A 20,819-nucleotide genomic window follows, 5' to 3' on the forward strand; every position below is an offset into this window, starting at 1 on the left:
GACAAGGGATTAGCTATCAAACATTGGTTGTTCGCCTTCTGAAGATTAACCCACATCCTTCTTCACTCTTGTACCAGCATGCACAGGCACAGGCACAGGCACACACACACACACACACACACACACACACACACACACAAAGACACACAGTGAGGAGTGTGTGTCCACATATCTTCAGGGCTTCTGTGATGAAAGAAATTGTCTGGCTCCATGAGAGATGTTTTGGTTAGTGCAGCCATGTGAGTGGTTTCCATTGTCAGAGTAGAGCAGGAGGGGGAGCAGGAGTGTTTAAAGACTAAAAAGTGCCTCAGGGGGGAAAAGATGAACACTATGCAGTCTGTGTTTTGGAGAAAGAGAGTGGAGGACAAGCATTTATCAGACTGAGTAAATGTTTAAAGATGGTATTTCAAGATGCACTAACCATAGTGGAAGTAATAATCTGTGAGTGTAATGTTGTTATGATACTCCGTAGTTAACAATATTTGAAAAGACTCATCTCACAGGCTGGGTGAACAGATCTGTGCTGTTTTTATCCGCTGTGACTGGACATGACCACTGGATGTCAGCAGAGAGGTTGTTAAAGAGGATAAAGTTGATAGATCACAGCTGACATCTGCATCATCAGAACATCTGTTTTTCCAGAGTGTGTGTGTGCGTGTGTGTGTGTGTGTGTGTGTGTGTGCGTGTGTGTGTGTTTCGCTTTTTCTTATAATGATGTTACTGAAAATGAAACCCATACAAACCTGAAACGAACATTTGTTAAGGACTGATTCCACTAAAGACAGACGTCTCACGAAATCAACTCAACTACTAAAATTCACTCACGAAATATTTACACACATTTACTACTTTATGCATATGGAATGTTTGCTGTGTGTCATTATTGTATTTGTGCACAAGATAACATTTCCTAGACAAAACAAACTTTGCATGATGTACCGATGGACTTTTGCATGTACTGTACATAAATCTGTGTATGTTAATAGCAATGGAAAAGCAGCTCAGGGTGAGGACAAACAAACTGAACAAATAAGTTAAAGAATGGTGAAAAAAAGGTTGGAGAATATGTAGTATATTGGAAACACACAATAGAGGTATACACCATGTACACAAGTAAAATAGCTCTGTGTGTTGTAGACAGTACAAGTTTTGCAATGAAATAAATACTTTATTATTGTAGTTAGTATTACTGTGATTTGTACATTATTAAATATATTATTAAGTAGAATGACACTTCATGAATTCAGCAGGCTGATTACTTTTGATTTTCTTGGGACAAAGTTGTCCTGCACATCCACCAAACATTGGGTTGCATGGGTATACAATCTCCTTTGCAGATAAACCAGGTAGGATGCACAAAAAGTTTTCTAACTTCCCTCTGCACCATAGACTGTTTATAAAAATGTCTGCACACGTTCAAGATGCAAATAATAAAAAAGTAACAGTTTATTGTTGAACTGCTGAAGGAGTACTAGGGATCATTTTGAGGTAGGCATCACCACAGGCCATTACATACAGACAGGTTTAAAATGGAGACTGCACTTGAGAAACTAACACACAAGCCGTTAGATCAACTTTATGCTCCTGTCTGAGTTTCTCCTGAAGGCATTTCAGGATTGTAGAGACTTTAAGGTAAATCACTGTCTCCGTAAAGTTCAATTCTTCATTAAAATAACAAATCCCTCAATAGAAAATGCTGCAGCATGCCTGTAGTTTCTACAATTAGCCCTCTCAGCCCTAGAAGGGCCATGCTGCCATCCAGAGGGACTTGGCAACCAACGGAGGAAGTCCTGCGGGAAGACATTTTAATTGTGATTATTACAGACTAACTGGCTGTAATAATCCCAATTACAGCCACATACCAGAGAGAAGGGAATGAGATTATGTTTGGTAGGTGGAAAGATGGTGGGAAGATTTTGAAATAAAGTCAGGTTTTGTTGTCCCACGTGAAAAACAAAGACTGACCCATCTGCTTCATCCATCAGGAACAACTGGGTGTCCTGTCACCATCACCAACGATTCGTTGACACAGAGCTTTTGCTTATGAGGGTGTAGTTTGAGAAAGAGAAGAACAGAGCAGATATGAGCAAGACAACAACATGAGGGAAGAGCCAGGAGTTGTTGGAGACAGAGGGGAGTGGGTGGAGGGCACAGTGGGATGCACACTGGGACTGAGTCCAAAGCAGTGAAACATGACTACATGTTTTCTACCCCCACCGTCTCTCTCTCTCATTCTCTCTCTCTCAGTCTCTCACTCACACACACAACACAGAGATTTGTTGCTGCTCCAGCATGGATGGCTCCTCTCCAGTCTCCACACCAGGTTTTAGCGCATTGCCAAAACAGGGTCTTCGGGAATCAACACCACTGAGCAGTGCTGGGTGGAGATAATTTTTTTTCCAACAGAAAAAAAGAGGGAAAACAGGAGAAGTAGAAGAAGAAAAAAAAGACTCCACTCTCAGCAATCCTTTTTGAATGAGGCGGAGATAAGCGCCAGTTACTTCCCCTCCTCATGCGCACTGCACACCTGAACCCTTTTTACGCATTCGTCTTTTTTTACTCCAGTAGAAAAAACTAGGTTGTAAATGTTTCTGAGTTAATCATCAGACTCTCCAGACTATTTGCCTTTCTGATCCCGGTGTGAAAGTGCGGTGTGGATGTGGCCCCGGGGGGGAATGTAAGTGTGTGACTGCAGAGAGAAGTGACGCCCTGCCCGCATCCAGATGTTCCATGTCTCCCCTCTGGAGACAGAGCTCTGCTCACTGAGGAACAAGGGGAAGTCTTGAACGCACAAGCCATTGTCCATGGCACCGGATTGGATTGAAAGAAAAATTAATATCATGCTTTGTTTCTGAGCTGTTTGGATCTTAGAGCAACTTTTCGTCTGGAGAATGGAGAGCAGCAAACTGAGGACTCCAATCCTGCTGGGGATACAGTTTCTCTGGGCGTTTGCGCAGACGGTGCTAGGGCAGACTGGTTCACATCATGAAAACGGTGAGTTTACAAAACTCTCAATGAGTTATTCGACTTTTATTTATGCTTTTAATTTTATGTCAACTATTTAAACTATTCCAGTAGCCTTGCATTCAAAATTATAGGCCTGCTGAAGTAAAAGTGCTGAAGTATTGTACAGAAACACTGTAAGTTGTGATTGTGTCTGTTTATACCGTTTTACTATAGAAATTCGAAGATTATAACTAATTTTGAATTACTGATAAATGATAATTAAAATCAACAAACAAATATATTTGCACTAAACTTAATATATATATATCTTGTATAGAAAGATGTACTTTGTGCAACCGCTTGACATAATAATATTTAGTTAATTCAACATTTTTTACAGCGTAGTTGGTGAAGGAGGAGATCATTTTAATTTGCAAAGAATACCACTGCCAGGTAAATGTAATCAGTTTGAAAAAAAAATCTATATTTTCCTCTGAAGAAGGAATAAAAAAGCGTTATATAGAATGCTTAAATTAACTTGTAACTAAGAGCTACTAAGCAAAGTGTTGTCAAGAAACACCATAAGTTAGGATTGTGCTGGTTTATACAGTATTTCATTATATATTAAATGTTTTTTATAACTGATGGATTCACCTGTAAGCAACATTTTATCATTGTAGCTGTTCAAGGAGATCATTTTAATTTGCAAACCCCCACAGTGTCATCCTCCACCATGGGTGTGTGTGCAGTATGTCTCGAGTCTGACTCTGTGTTTTATCTCTCTCCTAGTGATTGACCTTCTGGAGGCTATGAATATGTCCCACCACATCAGCGGTGTGGCGGAACTGCAGGGTCCTGGTGGCATGACGTACAGGATACGTCCCAGAGCACCCCACCTGAGTCTACCTCCAGAATATTCCCACTTACTGTACTCTAACCTTCAGGGAAGCATGGGTTTGTACTTCGTGGGGCATCAGTCATCAGGCTCCAGTGCCACTCTCCTCTCCCTCTCCTCTGCATCCTCACCCATTCTCCAAATCATCTCCTCCACCCTCAATGACACACTACGCTTGGACTACCAGGCTAGTAAAGGAGGAGCTCGGGGCCCTGCCAGCTTTCACTTCCCCATGAGAAACCCCTTCTCCAGGGAGGAATGGGTACAGCTGGCTGTGAGCCTGGAGCCCGACAGACTGACATTTTTTGTGGACTGTCAAGAAGCTGTTGTTGTGCCGATAAAAAGCGAAGAGCACATCCACCTGGAACTGCCTCAAAATGTTGTCATCACTCTTGCCAGCACTCCTCGGAGGAAGGAGAGCAAATTTAGCGTGAGTTTAGTGGCAGTGATAAAGTTCACGACATCTGGCAAAAATATTAGTGCTTATAATCACAAGTCACTGCCCCGTTGAATAAAGCCACTTGCAGTTCTACATCACAAAATGAAGGAAACATACTATAAAGGTTTATGGGACTAAAATATACTCTGTCCTAAATCTATGTAACTTTTAAATTCAAGTTCCATATCTTCTTCCTCTTTTTAATGTGCATTCACAGCATACAGTACAACATGTGAGCATGTCTGTGTTTCTTTATGATAACAGGGATATTTGAAGACAGCAGAAATTTCAATGAAAGCATATTTAAAGCGCCCGTGGGTCTGCGACAATTTTACAGGTAAAGAAACATTATCTATATCAATCCTGAGTGTACATATTTTTAATGTCCTCTTGGAGGGTCAAAGGAAAGAAAGAAAGAAAAAAGAAATAAATGTAAAATATTTTCAAACTGGAGAGTTGGAATTGACTTTCTAGATATTGTATATATGTCACAGTATGTCTGTGTGTATATGTCTGTACATCTGTTTATGATAACATGTTGTTTGGGTATGTCATGTGATCACAATTTATACTTCCCCCAGAGATTTCATTGTCATTCCCTTTTATATGAACCTGTAAATCACTGATAAAACTTTTTTTTGCCTATTTTGTCTGGAAGCATGAACCATGTGACCCTCAGTGCAGGGACCACCGTGGTCGATGTGTAGTAGATCATATCTTTTGGCCCTCAGGCAGTAACTCTCCCAAACAGTGTGCTTATTATTCCTCTTTCCTTGTGGATCTTAATTTTCCACAATGTTGTCCTGGGTGTTTGTTCAGGCTCCAAAGTTGTTCTTTGATTCATTCAGTCATTAGTCAGGATTCTCTTGCTCATCACACACCAACTCTCCCACTCTCTCTCCCAGATAATCTGCCTGCGTCTAAGCTCGCAGTCGCCCAGAGCTCAGATTCTTGGACTGACAGCCGACCAGGGTTACAGCAGGGTGCTTCCCCCAGTAAATCTCAAACAAGCCACAGGCCAGTGGACCAAACCGCCACTTATCCCCAGGACGTCCAGAGTGACCAGCTGCAGCGAGGTGTTGTCCTGGGGCCTCCGGCTTCTCCTGAAGGGTTAAAGTCTGTTCCTCAGGTCCACAAAGACGACAGGCTGAAGAAGCTGGAGAAGAGGATGGAGGAGCTGGCTCGTATGCTGGACATGGTCAAAGTTCAGGTAGTACGACTTTCATGAAAAACGATACAATGTAACATGACATCTCGGAATTTTATAGATATTTTGGTTTTGTTACAGAATGCAGACCTACTATCTCGTGTAAAGTACCTGGAGGGTTGTGAGTGCGTGAGGCAGCGATGTGAATGGGAGGGACGTGAAGTGGACGATGGTCGGCGCTGGCAAATTGACCTCAGCACTGTTTGTACTTGCACATCTGGAAAGGTCACATGCCAATCTAACATCAGAGGTAAAGAGCACTCAGTTTTTGTCAGTTCTTCAAGTCTCTCTTTCTCTTTATTGCCATTTCCACCTGTTTTCTTTCTACTCTCACACACACACACTTATAAAAATCACTTGTAATCCATCTATGACTTTATCTCTCAGCTCTCTCAGCATCCTAACACTAACATGTGCAATTTTTTTAGTCATTTGAGGAAACTTTCTACAACTTGATGTGAAGCAAACATGTGGGACTAACGTTGGATGTTGGACAGGCCTCAGTAGGGATTCCCAGTGCCTCTTTAATGTCCTCACTCCCAGAGGGTTATGTAAACATCAATCTGCCCAGCTTATCATGCACATATTCACCCTCTCTGTCACTGTCTCTGTCATTTTCCTTCATCTCTGCCTTAATTGTTTCTGCATGTATGCAGGAAGACTCCAAAGGCACCCAGCTGATATACACTCGCACTTTGATCTCATGCATGCATGGCTTGCTAGAGGAAATGCCTGTTGGCTGCTGGCACAGTAGGCAGCCTCTCCTGCCTCTCTCTCTCACCCTGTGATTATTACCCTCTCTCACACACACAAACACATTGTCTCTGTCCTCATCATTAAAATAATTATCTCTTGAAATGTTTGAGAGAAGATACTATTTTATAAGCTCACTGAAAGTGTTAAATGAAAAAAAAAACTTGGAAGCTCGGTAATGTAAACAACTTTTTTCTATAGCAAGATAACTAAAACAGCCACAGAATGCAGGAAGTAGTTGGCGCCATCGTCCAGAGGGAATCCTCCGGAGGAAAACCTCTTCCACTTTCCAATTTTCTTCTCCTTGTTTCTCCAACTGTAATTCTCCTTCATTTTTAATAGACTCACCAGTGGTAGTATTTAAAATGTTACAGGCTCTTCTGGTTATAGTTATGCACCATAAACATTTAGTGTGAGAGAGCGAGCATGTGTACAAAACAACGCTCCTCTGTCGTTACTGGAGAGAGAGAGCAGAGGCAGATGTTCCCCCCAGTGACCGAGAGAAAAGGTGAAGAACATCTGCATTCATGGAAAGAGCAGGTCGAGGACAAGACCACCTGTAATGATATAAAAACTTAATTCTTCTTCTTTTATTGATCCGTTTAGACTCTTCGATTATTACCTGGGATATGCAGGCGTACACACAGAAGATTAAAAATGTGTGTGCACTAAAGACTTCCTGTCTCTTCTTCAGGATGTGAGCTGGACGGCACAATTCATAATGTGTCGTACAGCACTCTAGATGGCTGTCAGACATGTACGTGTAAGGTAAGTATTTTACGTGCAGAAACATTTTTATTGAGCCTTAACAACTACTCTGGTATTTTTTTACTGTGTCTCACCTCTGCACCCCTCCTTTGGCCACAGGGTGGTACCAGGGAGTGCTCTCCCCTGCCCTGCCCCTCACTGGACTGCACAGAGAAGGAGACTGTACCTGGGGACTGCTGCCCGCGATGCAAAAGTAAGAATAAGAAATAAATTGGGCACATTAGCATCATTATGACAGAAGAAACTCTAGAGCAAAATATTATTTATCTATGTAGCACATGACTTGAAGGTCTGGTGAATTGATTTGCAAAGATTTTCTGCAAATGGCATGAAAGCAGCACTGGTTTCATCTTCTTTCCTAAAAATAAATTTTGAGAAAAACCTGCAAAATCTTGACAAATCCTGATGCATGAACTTGAATTTGTCAACTAGACAAAACCAAGATACAGACAAACATAATAAATATGATGCATAAAAATACAAAACATAAAACAATTAAAGTAAAAATCAAGTAAAACACATCCATACAGAAAATAAAGCTAAATGGCAATCAAGCATGGATTTAAATTCATGCAATTAATAAATATTAATAATAAACACAGCAGAAAGACGAGGACAAAATTTGTTCAATTCTACATAGATGGAAGTTTTTCTCTTCTATATCTTGTGTTGTTAAATAAATATCGAAGGACTTAAGTGCCACTATGACAGGAAAGTAATCAGATACAACATACGTTTGCAGGCTGCATCTATTCTGGCGTCCGTTATGATCACAAAGCCAAGTGGAGGCCAGAAGAGAGCCCCTGTGACGTCTGCCACTGTCTGGTGGGTCTAATACTAATCATCCACTCAGGTCCCCATCTTTTCATATCCAGTGATATTTCTCTGTCTTCTCTCCAGGAGGGTCGTGTTCACTGTGAGAGGGAGGAGTGTGGCACACCTTGTAAAAACCCAGCTGCTCCACCACCCAATACCGGCTGTTCGGTCTGTCAGGGTGGGTTTGATTCATTCACTGGAGCAGTGTGAGAGTGTGATGGACTGCTCAGAAACAGCTTGTGCTCATGTGTGTCTCGTAGGCTGCAGCGCGAATGGTCACGACTTCCCTAACGGAGCCGCGATTCCTACTGGAGACCGTTGTCAAGAGTGCACATGTGTGGTACGTCACAGGAGAAAGTGATACTTAGCTTTTGTATGCATACGCCATAGACTGTATAAAGATGGATGAAGCATCACCACTTCCTCCCACTATCCAGAAATTAAGTCAAAACACGAAAACTGCCATCTTGCACATTGGGGGGGAGGTCCTACCGATACATGCTCTTGACCAATAGTCAGTCTCAGCTGTCAATCATGATGTTTAACCCTCTTTTTGTAGCATTAAATTACTAATAAAAACCAAACATCAAAAAATGAGCACATTAACTACTGTAAATTATAGAAAATATCATCAAATTTTATTTGATATGTACTTTGACTTTTAGTCCCATCCACTAACATGGAGGATGTGGGATTTATGACCTATAGTGCAGCCAGATGTTAGGGCGTGGTCGAGACATTCTGACTTCACTATTGAGGAGCTGTCACGTCATCTATCTTTATATGCAGTCTATATTGTAAATCAGTTGTGAATAATTTTTATTATTGAGTACATCTGTTTTTTTTTTCTCACAAGAATGGAAATGTGGCGTGTTCCACTCTTCCCTGTCCTGCTCTGTCTTGTCGAAACCCTGTACATCATGCTGGAGACTGTTGCCCACGGTAACGAACCTGCCTAACCCCCTAAAACCTGCAGCAATCCATCTCACCCAAAGTTGACGTTGAATGTGGGGATGCAAGAATTAAGAGTCTTGTTGTGTCTTGTTGTGTTTAATTTTACACTGTGTAGGTGTGAGCAGTGTGAATATGAGTCCAATGTGTATGTGGAGGGACAGACATTCCCCTCCAGGAGAGACCCCTGTCTCCGCTGCTACTGCTCTGTGAGTTCACTTTGTCAAAGCTGTGGTGGTTTTCATGGTTATATGAACTTCATATGACTGGTGAGATTTCATGACCCAGATGTTAAAAGAAAATCTGTCAAAGTATTTTCTACTTCCATTAGCTCATGTGAAAATGGGATTTAGTGTTAAAAATGAGGCTGTTTTTAAAATCTTTGACAGTGAAAGAATGTGACGCATCTAATCCCATCTTGTCTCCATCTGTCAGGCAGGCGAAGTGTCTTGTGAACGTTTGGATTCATCGTGTCCGACACTGCTCTGTAATCATCCAGCCAAGCGAAAGGGAGAGTGTTGTCCCACATGTGATGGTCCGTGTATCTAATGACATGTCGTCTTCCATTTGAACTTTTACTGCTCAAGCTCAAACATGATCAGTGTGTGTGTTTTTCATGCAGTATGTGAGTATGACAGGAGGGTGTATGCTCACGGGGAAACGTTCACCCCTGCTGGGAGTGGACCGTGTCTGCAGTGCAGGTGTAAGGTAAACTCAAAATTAAAGTCTTGAAACATCTAGATTTAATGATTCCACTTTGCATTAAATTATGTTTCTACACTTTTCACTGCAGCTAACTTTCTCTCATATGTCTGTATTCTCTCATAAATGTATCTGTAAGGGCGGCAATGTGATTTGCCATGAAGAAAAGTGTCCTCCTGTCCAGTGCTCTAACCCCATTATAGACCCACATCTCTGCTGTCCAATCTGCAAAGGTAACTATCTACACACACAGACACACACAGCTTCAATTCTTATGTGAGCACTCCCCCTTCTCGTTGTAGCATGTGTGTTGGAGGGGGTGGAATATGAAGAAGGCTCCAGCTGGCAACCGGAGAACCGCTGCTCCAGCTGCATCTGTGTGAATGGAGAGACCCAGTGTACACACACACACTGCCCGCCCCGCGAGTGCCTGCATCCCACCAAGACCACTGGTAAGACTTTGATTCTGTCCTGAGATGCGATCACTCGGACCATATTTGGAGGTGGTCTGGGCAACATGTGTCCACTTTCTTTTCACTGCGTGAATAGAAATGCATCCTGGGCCAGATGTGAAGAACCAGACTCAGCTGACGTTCTCTGACTTGATTCAAATGTATTTTTACGCTTCTTTGTTTCCATACGTTGGTTTGTTTGTGGCCACCGCAACAATATCAACACTGACCAACACATAATTATTGATACTTTTCTGAAATACTTACTTTTCTTCATAGCACAGCTGCACATTCATTCAGTCCCTCCTGACTCCGCTCACTCTCTTTTACTTGCTTGTGCAGACACAGACAGAAACATTCTCGGACACATCTGTAAAAACATCATTTCTTTGTGACAGAATGACGTACATGATTATTTGCACATCAAGTGGGAAAGTGAAATCTGGGCACAAGTGTCACAGGAGACACATTCAGGACGTATTTTAATGCCAGGTTTTAACAAGCAAAATCAACATTGTCAACTTGTGATCGAACCTCTCGGGGCGGATGTTAGTTCAAGGAGTGTGATGAAGCTTTGTTTACGTGCAGATGACTATGCAGCCTCTGTACTCTGTCTATTTCCTTGTCTTAGGCTCATGCTGTGCAACGTGCGAAAGCTGCACCTATAATCATCGTATCTACAGTGACGGCCAGAAGTTTGCGACCCCTGAGCAGCCCTGCCACATCTGCACCTGTCAGGTTAGTGTGTCTCTGTTCACAAACACGCTGCACTACTCTGTAAAACCTCAGACCTGCTGAATGCTTTTCCTTCTCCTCAGCACGGGACTGTGGCATGTGAGAGGAGACCTTGTCCTCCAGTAAACTGCACCAACTCATACACACCACCCGGAGAGTGCTGCGCTAAATGTCCAGGTGCACAAAGTCGGGACATGATCGTGATTCAGCAATTTTATTTCCATCAACTCTCCTCAGTCGGTTCAGTAACACTTCTGTGTTCTTGCATCTTTTCCAGACTGCTCCTTTGAAAACCGTGTGTTTGTGGATGGGCAGGTGTTTCTCAATCCCGTGAGTGTGTGTGAGGAGTGTGAGTGTGTGAGCGGCAGGATTGACTGCCACCAAGCACGATGCCCTCAACCGCACTGTAATGCACCTCGACCTGGAACATGCTGTCAGAACAATTGCAATGGTGAGGCTGTGTTATTTCATCATCAGGAACACTCAATAAATGTAACAAATTAAAATCTCACAGAGCATTCTCCTCCGTCAGGCTGCAGCCATGCTGGGAAAGAATATCCCAACGGTCTGGAGTTTCCTCATCCGACTGACGCGTGCAGGACATGCAGCTGCATCGTAAGAATACTGAACGTCACATCATTACTTATCCCCCTGTGTTGGTCACCTGTGGTCTATTTGAAGCAGTTATTAATTTTGATCATATGTTATGTTTGTTACAGAATGGGAATGTCCAGTGTCTGAAGAAGAGGTGTCCACCACTGCTGTGCTCACACCCAAATGTGCTGCCAGGAGACTGCTGCCCCCAGTGTCCAGGTAAGGCTGTGCAAAAGAGAAACAAATCAGGAGGAGCAATAGCGGAGGAGAGAAGCTCGTGACAGCACATGATCAGACAGAAAACCATTGTAGAGTGGAGACGTTCATTGTTGTCACTGATGTCCCCTCAGCTCCTCCATCAGACTGTGTGTTTGAACAACAGAACTACAGACACACTGAGCGTTTTTACCACCCGACTGACAACTGTCGATCATGTGCCTGCACCAACGGAACAGTTCACTGTCAGCGCAAGCCCTGCCCCTTCACAGCGTGCTCTCACCCCATCACACAAGAGTGCTGCCGGACCTGCGAAGGTACAAGTTCACAAGTCCTGCTGGGAAACTTAAAGATGAAGGAGTTTGGACTGAGCATGTTTCTGTAATTCACTCCCTCTTGCAGGCTGTTTATATGAGGATCGAGAGCGAGCCAACGGGGAGACGTGGGCTGAAGCGTCAGACCCATGTTCCGTGTGTTTGTGTCGTGAGGGATCTGTCCGCTGTGAAAGAAAACGCTGTCCACCCTCCAACTGTAACCACCCAGTCCAGAGACAGTGCTGCATGTCCTGTGACGGTGAGCGTCTGAAAAAACAAGCCCCAGATACTGAAGATAACAACAAACCTCACTGTTTTTACTTCATCTCAAAAACACATTGACTTGCAGGCTGCATGTTTCATGGTAAAGAATATCCTGATGGCACTGAGTTTCCTGATGACCAAGACCCTTGTGGTGTGTGTTACTGTTATGGAGGGGAGGTCGTCTGCTCCAAGCTGCCCTGTTATGGAGACTGTAGCCACCCATATAAACCCCCCGGACAATGCTGTGCAGAATGTGAACGTACGTATAGTCAAAGTCAGACTCTGCCCACATTCTTCTTCGCAGGATCACTAAATTCAAGCTTTTTTGTCTTCATCATTTCCATGATGACAACATGACTAAATGAACCTGTCTCTTTTGAAAAGGCTGCTTTTATAACAGTGTGGTCCTGACCAATGGGCAGACGATCCCTGACCCAGGGAACCTCTGCTCTGAATGTACCTGCCAGGTAGCAGCAATATACAGACACACATGCACAAACACATTCCTGCTGGTTAATCTCTTTAAACATGTCTTGATTATTCACTTCCAGAGGGGTTCAGTGCGCTGCGGGAAGAAAACGTGTTCAGCAGCTCTGTGTCCTCACCCCATCACAAACCCATGTGGCTGCCCCGTCTGTGATGGTACGTAATCACTGCAGAAGTAATGAGAAAGAGACACATGCGCGTGTGGATTGTGTGAATAACTTATTTTGTTTTCAGGTTGTCATTTCCAAGGTGTCCCGTATGTTGATGGTCAGGTGCTACCCGGAGGAGAGAAAGGCTGCGAGGACTGCACCTGCTCAGTGAGTGAGAACCTTTTTGGTCTCTGCACCATCACAACTTCACATCGTCTTATTTTTATTTATTTTATTCTTCCATAGGGAGGTGAGGTGGTGTGTGTGCAGAGAAGATGCCCAGCTGTGTCATGCACACATCCAGCTCTGGACAGATGTGCCTGTGGAGTGTGTGATGGATGCAACCTTGATGGACGGGAGTGTTTTAACGGGGAACGATTCCAACACCCTACGGACCACTGTCAGCTCTGCTCCTGTCTGGTACATAATATATACTACATTTGGTTTTTTTTACAGAATTCTGTGTATATTATTATCCAGCAGTTCAGTTTAAAATTATTGCAGGGGTGAAGAGAGCAGCCACAATTTAGCTGTTGGAGCTTATTAAATTTACAAAAGTTTGTTTCCCCCAGAATTCTGTGACCTGTAATATTAAACCATGTTCGCTGTTACCACCAGTAACTACAGGTGTCGCCAAATCAACCAGGACTGAGATCGCAGAGCCTGTAGTTCTGCAGCACATTCCACTTCTCTGCTTTTAATTTGAATGTGTGTTTAAAAAGAGATTTGATTTGTTAATGAATTACTAAATACTTTATGACTTCCACTGGAGCAGACAAGGATCCCACAAAATCCTGAAGATGGATGGATAAATCCAAATCACGACTCGTTTCATTCCTTCTCATTTGTACAAGGATTATGAAGTAACATATTCATAGTTGAGCGTGTGTCTTTATGTGTAGAACGGAGGTGTGGTGTGTGCACCTGCATCTTGTCCAAGCGTTGCCTGCGTGCGACCAGTGACTCCGCCTGGAGAGTGCTGCCCTGTCTGCACCGGCATTTGTCTGCATCATGGGAGACAGTATCAGTCGGGCTCCACCTTCTCTTCACCCTCTGACCCCTGCTCCTCGTGCTCCTGTCTGGTCAGTCTGACAATTCTCACTGAATCAAAAATAAAACATCTGCATAGCAAATCCACATAGTTTGATTTAGTTCGTCCTTTCAATTATTTTTCCACCTTCTTCCCCTGAACAGAACGAGGTGGTGAACTGTCAGAGGAGACCATGTCCAGTCAGGTGCTCTCACCCGGTTCCTTCAGAAACCTGCTGCCCCGTCTGTGACTCCTGTCTGTATGAGGGTGTCCTGCACTCTCACAGTCACACCTTCACGCCCTCCTCTAACCCCTGCCAGCGCTGCACATGTGTCAGAGGCACCGTCACTTGTGTGCCACTCGCTTGCCTGCCAACACCCTGCTCTCGACCCGTTACCAAACCAGGACAGTGCTGCCCTGAGTGCACAGGTATTTTTCAAACTGTAAAATTGTAAAAACACTACACTGTAATCTTGGATCGTACTATTTTTATTTTTACATCCGCAGTTATTTTTTTTTTTATGTCTGTCTTTGTCTCTGGTCTCAGTGTGTATGCTGGATGGACAGGAGTTCATTGACGGGCAAGCATGGACCCTTAGTTCAAACCACTGCTCCAGATGCACCTGTCAGGTCTGACCTCCGTAGTGAAGCTCAGTCTTTGCTCTCTGTATTTTCACCCTCTCCTGTGTTTAAGTGCTAATGTGTTTGAGTCTTGCAGGCAGGTGAGGTACAGTGTTCACCTCCCCGGTGTCCCAAACTACCATGTATGCATCAGGTGACTGATCCAGGAGCCTGCTGTCCTCGCTGCAGAGGTAAATACATCACTGTGATTACACTCACAGCAGGAAATAGTTGTGTGACTGATTTTCCTTCTCTCAGGCTGTATGTATGGAGGAGAGGAGCATACCGAGGGCAGCAGCTGGTTCGCAGACTCCACTCCCTGTATGACGTGCATGTGTGTGGATGGAGTGACCACCTGCTCTGAAATACACTGTCTATCTCCCTGTATCAACTTCATCAGCGTGCCCGGGGAGTGCTGCCCTGTGTGTGCAGGTAAGAAAATAAGGATCTGAAGCTCATTAGCTGCATGTTTCATACCAGGGTTTTTTCTTTTGATAAACTTGCACAATGTTTTTGAACAGACTGTGTATTTGAGGGCAGAGTTTACGGCCCAGGAGAAAGTTTTCATCCGGCAGACGACCCCTGTCAGATCTGCACTTGTGAGGTATGATGCATGTGCACCTGATGACTGGAGAACTGGTTTTAATTTGCTTAATTTGATGGATTATCAGTCAGAAGTTTAATGTATGGTCCAATGATATGACATTTGTGAAGCTGTAAGCAGACATTGTAATCAGATTATTGAAATTGTTGCCTGTTATTTTTTCTGTCAAGGATGATGCAGATGATACAGTGCAGTTGTGTCAGTAGTAAAAGTAACAGTAATAATATAATAGTAAATATTAACAGTTGTGACTCAACCTGTTTGTATTCCAGGTGATGCCGGACGGAGAACAACATCTGAGGTGTTTACGAAAGCAGTGTCCCAGTCTGGTTGACTGTCCCAAGAGCAACATCTTGTTCTCTGGTCCAGACTCCTGCTGTCCTGTCTGTGCACGTCAGTACCACCGTGCTTTTCCATGATATAATGTGATGAATATTATTCTGCTGTATACTTGTAATATTTGTGTTATGTATATTCTGTTCAGAGCCTCTCAGTAACTGCACCTCTGCACTGATTGGGAATGAGGTGTTGGCCACAGATGACCCCTGTTTTACCTGCCACTGCAAGGTGACACAGCAACGACACTTCTCGTGCAATTAACTGAATATGTCAGGAAAACTATAAGGGCATTAAGTGATTAATCATTTTTAACCAACTTCAATCTGTAACTAAAGAACAGAAACAAACCTGTCAAATCACTCCAAGAGATTTTAATGTGATAGTTTGTGACTGACATCTAATCTCGAGATGTTGGGACCAATCAAACTACTATCAATATAGTTTATAATGTGATTATTATGATTCTATCACGCCGTGCAGTGATACTATTTCTTTGATTTAGGAACTGACATGGACCTGCCTCCACCAGCTGTGCGTCCCACTGTCTTGTCCTCTTAGTGAACACTTCATGGCTCCAGACTCCTGCTGCCCTGTGTGTAAGGGTGAGAGGACACAGTATTTCTCCCCATTTATCTTTTCCTTTTACATTTCTTAGTCTCATTGGCATTAAAACGTCCATAAATGTGTTTCATACAGAGTGTGTGATTGAGGGTCAAGGCAGAGTGGCCAATGGCAGCAGCTGGACAGACAGCGATGACGACTGCGTGACGTGTACCTGTAACGTGAGTCAGATAGAAAATATACAGTCCTCCAGATTGTTAAAATGTACATTTACACTGGAGGCAAAGTAAATGTCAATATAAGAAAAAACAGTATTTACTTCTCAAAAAAGATTTGAAAAGAAAATATTGATCTATGTGGGATTTCTTTTGGATATATCTTCTGAATATATCATGATGTCAGGCTGATAAAACAGACCTTTTTAAAGTCTACACACAAGCAGGACTTGATTACAATGACCAAACTAGATTGAGCCGAGATTGGTGATCTTTTCTACTGAGCCATTAAAGTCTCGACAGGAAATTTTCTTTTACCTTTCCCACACGATAAATATATTGTGCGTACAAGATAATTACCTGTTTGAAAACTGGGGGATAAGTAGTTTTTATAGCTTTTAAGAGCAGAAAGAATTTCATTATATTACGTTGCAAGTATAAATGAAAACTGATTGAATTCTCTCCAACACTTAGGCTGTGTGCATCTCGTTAGAGACGTATTTGAATTTTTAGGAAAAAAAAGATATTTATCCTGTACTCGCAAGATAAAAAATATATCACCTTTTACTGCATACTGTTCAGACCATCTTCCTCTATCTAACTCTAAAGCCGTGTGTTCTTTCTGTATGTCTCCTCAGTTGGGCTACATTGAATGCAGCATTGAAGAGTGTTTACTTCCAGTTTGCCTTGACGGCCAGAAACAAGTGAAGACTCCGGGGAAATGCTGCCCAGAATGCCATGGTAACACTGCCAGCCACCACAGTGACCATCCCTAACTGTTTGCATAGAGTCTGCCTAACAAGATGCATCTGTGTGTGTCTGTCTTTGTGTGTGTGTTTATTGTAGACTCCGGGGTGTCATGTTTGCACCAGGGGACAGTGTATAACAGTAATGAGCAATGGGAGGTGGACGAGTGCACCAGCTGTACGTGTGTGTCTGGAGACGTGCACTGTCATAGTGAACGCTGCCCTCCCCTCACCTGTGCAACAGTTAGTATAAGAACCAAATGCGCACAAACACACACACACACAAACACACACTGTTTTTTATCATTGTTTAAAATGTTTACATGTTATCTCACAATTTTAATTCTTTAGTCTGTAAAGAGAGACATTAAATATCATCTGTTTCCTCAGAACTTGATTTAAAACTGACAACATTTGTTTGGCTTCTGCTAAGGCTCTAGGGTCAATCATTGTTACTCAGCCTGTTTGTGTGTGTGTGTCTGCGTGTGTGTTTGCGTGTGTGTTTGCCATCAGGATGAGATGCCAGCAGTTGTCCCAGGTTTATGTTGTCCTCACTGCCTTCCTCGTCCGGCCACCTGCATCGCCTTTGGTGACCCTCATTATCGCACCTTCGATGGCCGCATGCTGCACTTCCAGGGAGCGTGCACGTACGTCCTGGCACAGGACTGTGAGGATGGAGACTTCAGGTGAGAGGGTCCGCACGGTTACACAAGCAAGTGTTGTACGGCAGTAGAAGGCTGTAACCTCTGATGAGAGGTCAGAAGTAGACATTGCTTGGTTTTAAATGTTCTTACACCTTCTCAGTCAGTGTCACAAGCCGTTTTCAGACATCAGCTCTGGAGGATGTCTGCACAACTGGGTCCAATTTTGCCTTTCACACCTGATGAATGCAGCAGAATATTCTGCATTTAGACGCATTCAAACAAACACAGAAATAAAGTTAGAGAGAAGTTCACAAACCGGAAACCAATCATCCTCGACCACCTCTGCCCTCAAACTAATAACCATTAGCAATACTAACTAACTATTAACCATTGACTAACTACAGATTAGTCTCAGTTTCCAGAAACATCCACCATTCATGGTGTGATTCTGCAGCCTGGTGTAAAAAATAAAGCGGGAAAACATTTTTGCCTCCTCTCATCAAGTCCTCCACCAACATCCTATTTCATGTGGAAAAGTGTGAATCCACTGAAGAAAATAACAAGCAGTTCCCTGTGACCTTTCAATGAAGAAACATGTTTTATCAGTTCAATTGAAAAATATGTTAATAATGTGAAACTTAAAGCCTCTGTTTTGTTTGTGCAGTGTTCACGTGACCAACGATGATCGCGGACGTAAAGGAGTGTCTTGGACTAAAGAGGTCACTGTGTTTATTGGAGACGTTGAAGTGCAGCTACTTCAGGATTGGGTTGTGAAGGTTTGTGTGTGCAGGTACTGCAAATTATTTTGTGTTTCGGATCCACTCAGTCCGTTTTTTCAACTTTCAGGTCAATGATGAAGTTGTGAGTTTGCCGTTCCTCAGAGAACCGTACATCTACGTCGAACGACAAACCAACACCATCTTACTCAACACAAACATCGGCCTGAAGGTACAGACTGGTCTTTTTCATCTCCCTTTGGCTCTTTGGATGATATGTTCTCTGACATACTACGAAGTACAAATTTGACACACCAACACACCCTATAGGTGCTGTGGAGTGGCCGTTCACACCTGGAAGTGAGTGTGCCAGGCTCCTATAAGGGTAACACCTGTGGTCTCTGTGGAAACTTCAACAACTACTACCAGGACGACCTCCGAATGCCCAGCGGACAACTCATCCTATCAGAGACTGGCTTTGGCAACAGCTGGAGGGTAAAACACACACATGGAAGAAAGAGGGACTGACTGAGGTTTTCAGCTTCATGTATGTTAAACGACGTTTTTTATTTTAGGTGACAAACGGTAGCCACTCCCTCTCAACCTGTCGACCTGGTGAAGACGTCGACCCCTGTAAGGACGCAGGTTATCAGGCCAAGAAGGGCGCTAATGCTCGCTGTAAGGTCTTAAAGGCTGCTGTCTTTAAGCCCTGCCATCGCGTGGTGCCTCCTGAGCCGTGGTACGGAGCCTGCGTGTACGATCTCTGTGCCTGCGGGGCCAACAGTGATGAGTGTCTGTGCGACGCTCTGGAGGCCTACGCCAGTCGGTGCAGAGAGGCCGGAGTTGTCCTCAAGTGGAGGAGCCCGTCGCTGTGTGGTGAGAGAAACACGTGGTGGAAGAAAACCAGCAGAAAACATGTTTCATCTTCTTACTTTATTGAAGTGGGTGACTGCATGAAAACAAAGAGTCAAGTTTTTTAAATCCAAGCAGGGACAAATCTTGAACGCAAAACATACTAAAACACAGAGAACAGATTAAAAACAGACAAAAACATACAAAGAAAGATAATGTGACTTTGTGAGTTTTAGACTCTTATTATAATCGATTTATATATAAAAAAATGTTTTTTTCATCAAAACTAACTTTGATCAAGAAAAATATTTAAAATCTGTTTTTCAGGGCTTTTTCAGGGAAATTAGGTTATTGCTGACAAGAAACTCATCTACTGAACTACATTGCAAAATTACCATGATAAAGCTAATACTCACAACAGATTTTTTTTATATCTATCTAAAAAATTACTTCAAAAATTCAAATGTCCACCTGCTCCTATTTTAAACCGCTATGCAAATACTGGGATGCTTTCTTCACAATGCTACTGGCAGAACAATTTAGTCTCAAATGAAAATAATAAAACACGTCAGACATCTGCTCACTCCTGCTGATCCCCGGTAAAGGTCACCACACTCTTTAAGCCATAATGGATGTGCAGTGTTTCCAGTCCCTCTCACTGTTTTATTTCTGTGGCTGTCTTTCACAGCTGTGGGCTGTCCGGTGGAGAGGGGCTTTGTGTTTGACGAGTGCGGCCCACCGTGTCCAGTAACCTGCTTTAACGTCGACGTGCCACTGGGGGTTATAGAAAGCCACTGCTTCAAGCCCTGCGTCCCAGGCTGCCAGTGTCCTGCCGGTCTGGTTCTGCACAACAACCACTGCATACAGCCCGAAAAGTGCCCCAAGATCATTCACGGCAAGCACACATGATGCTTGAACTGCCACAGACACTTACACACACACATGCGATGCCGTCCTTTGGTAATCTGCAATCTACACATGGACTGCATCAGCCTTTAGTCCCCGAGGTTTGAAATGGAAAACTACCCCAGTGGTGAACTCCTGCCACGACCTGTGGATTCTACACTTTTACATTTTACACTTTTTCTACACCTGAGTGTATAACTGAATCCTTGATGTTTATATTAACATTTTTATATATATATGAATCTGTAGCACTGAATATTTATATAACACAGGAGTTTGTCATATTAATTTCACATGTTACATGTTAACTGTTTTTTTCCCTGTTTCACACATTCATGAAATATTAGATTGTTTAACATTTTTATTTACAGTCCAAAGAGCATTTGTTAACTGTACAGGTTGATTTCCGGCTGTGTGATATTGACTGTTTATACAGTAAACCACATGATCTCAGGTATTCCTTTATGTTTCCCTCTCAATGTTACAAATAAACAAAGGTTTCTCCAAAGTTTCTGGTTTCATTTTATTTAATTTTTTTTACTCTAAGACAGAAATATGATCTACAGTTTCTCAATAGTTTCTCAGTAGGTTTCCTGGAGAGAGATACATCTACAGTTGAGCCTATATGAAGAGTAAATATTTCATTAATGTTCTGCACTCATTAACTCAGCTTCTAATTCTAAATCAAAGAAAACATGTATCTACCTCCCCCATAGATAATATATTCCTGAGGTATATTTTATCTTATATCTTAATCTGCTATTTATATTCAATTCTATTTTATTTTTAATGTTTTTTCTTTCATAAATGTTTTAACTGCTTTTATGTGATGCACTTAATTACTTGCTATTATTATTTATTACTTAGTTCTGTCCAGGAACTACTGCCAAAGGAAATT

The 20,819-nt window shown here is 42.8% G+C and overlaps 1 protein-coding gene across 1 annotated transcript; it reads left to right on the forward strand.

Annotated features, from left to right (window-relative positions):
- Positions 1-146: 146 nt before the first annotated feature.
- Positions 147-20,429, forward strand: kcp (kielin cysteine rich BMP regulator). Its single transcript, XM_020078425.2, has 46 exons — positions 147-2,994; positions 3,736-4,271; positions 4,545-4,617; positions 5,186-5,490; positions 5,569-5,737; positions 6,935-7,008; positions 7,108-7,201; positions 7,751-7,833; positions 7,909-8,002; positions 8,085-8,164; positions 8,681-8,766; positions 8,894-8,984; positions 9,211-9,310; positions 9,398-9,483; positions 9,617-9,710; positions 9,780-9,929; positions 10,561-10,667; positions 10,748-10,841; positions 10,942-11,115; positions 11,197-11,279; positions 11,384-11,477; positions 11,609-11,791; positions 11,877-12,047; positions 12,138-12,311; positions 12,437-12,519; positions 12,604-12,694; positions 12,773-12,855; positions 12,934-13,107; positions 13,590-13,769; positions 13,882-14,146; positions 14,265-14,347; positions 14,436-14,529; positions 14,597-14,770; positions 14,860-14,942; positions 15,215-15,335; positions 15,427-15,509; positions 15,784-15,883; positions 15,978-16,063; positions 16,696-16,798; positions 16,904-17,046; positions 17,317-17,489; positions 18,112-18,223; positions 18,294-18,395; positions 18,494-18,658; positions 18,739-19,039; positions 19,704-20,429. Exons 1-46 carry the CDS (start codon positions 2,892-2,894, stop codon positions 19,922-19,924), a joined length of 6,318 nt encoding a protein of 2,105 aa, XP_019933984.2. The 5' UTR covers positions 147-2,891; the 3' UTR covers positions 19,925-20,429.
- The last annotated feature ends 390 nt before the right edge of the window (positions 20,430-20,819 follow it).

This window comes from Paralichthys olivaceus, chromosome 7, assembly GCF_024713975.1.
Source record: "Paralichthys olivaceus isolate ysfri-2021 chromosome 7, ASM2471397v2, whole genome shotgun sequence".
NCBI lineage: Eukaryota > Metazoa > Chordata > Actinopteri > Pleuronectiformes > Paralichthyidae > Paralichthys > Paralichthys olivaceus.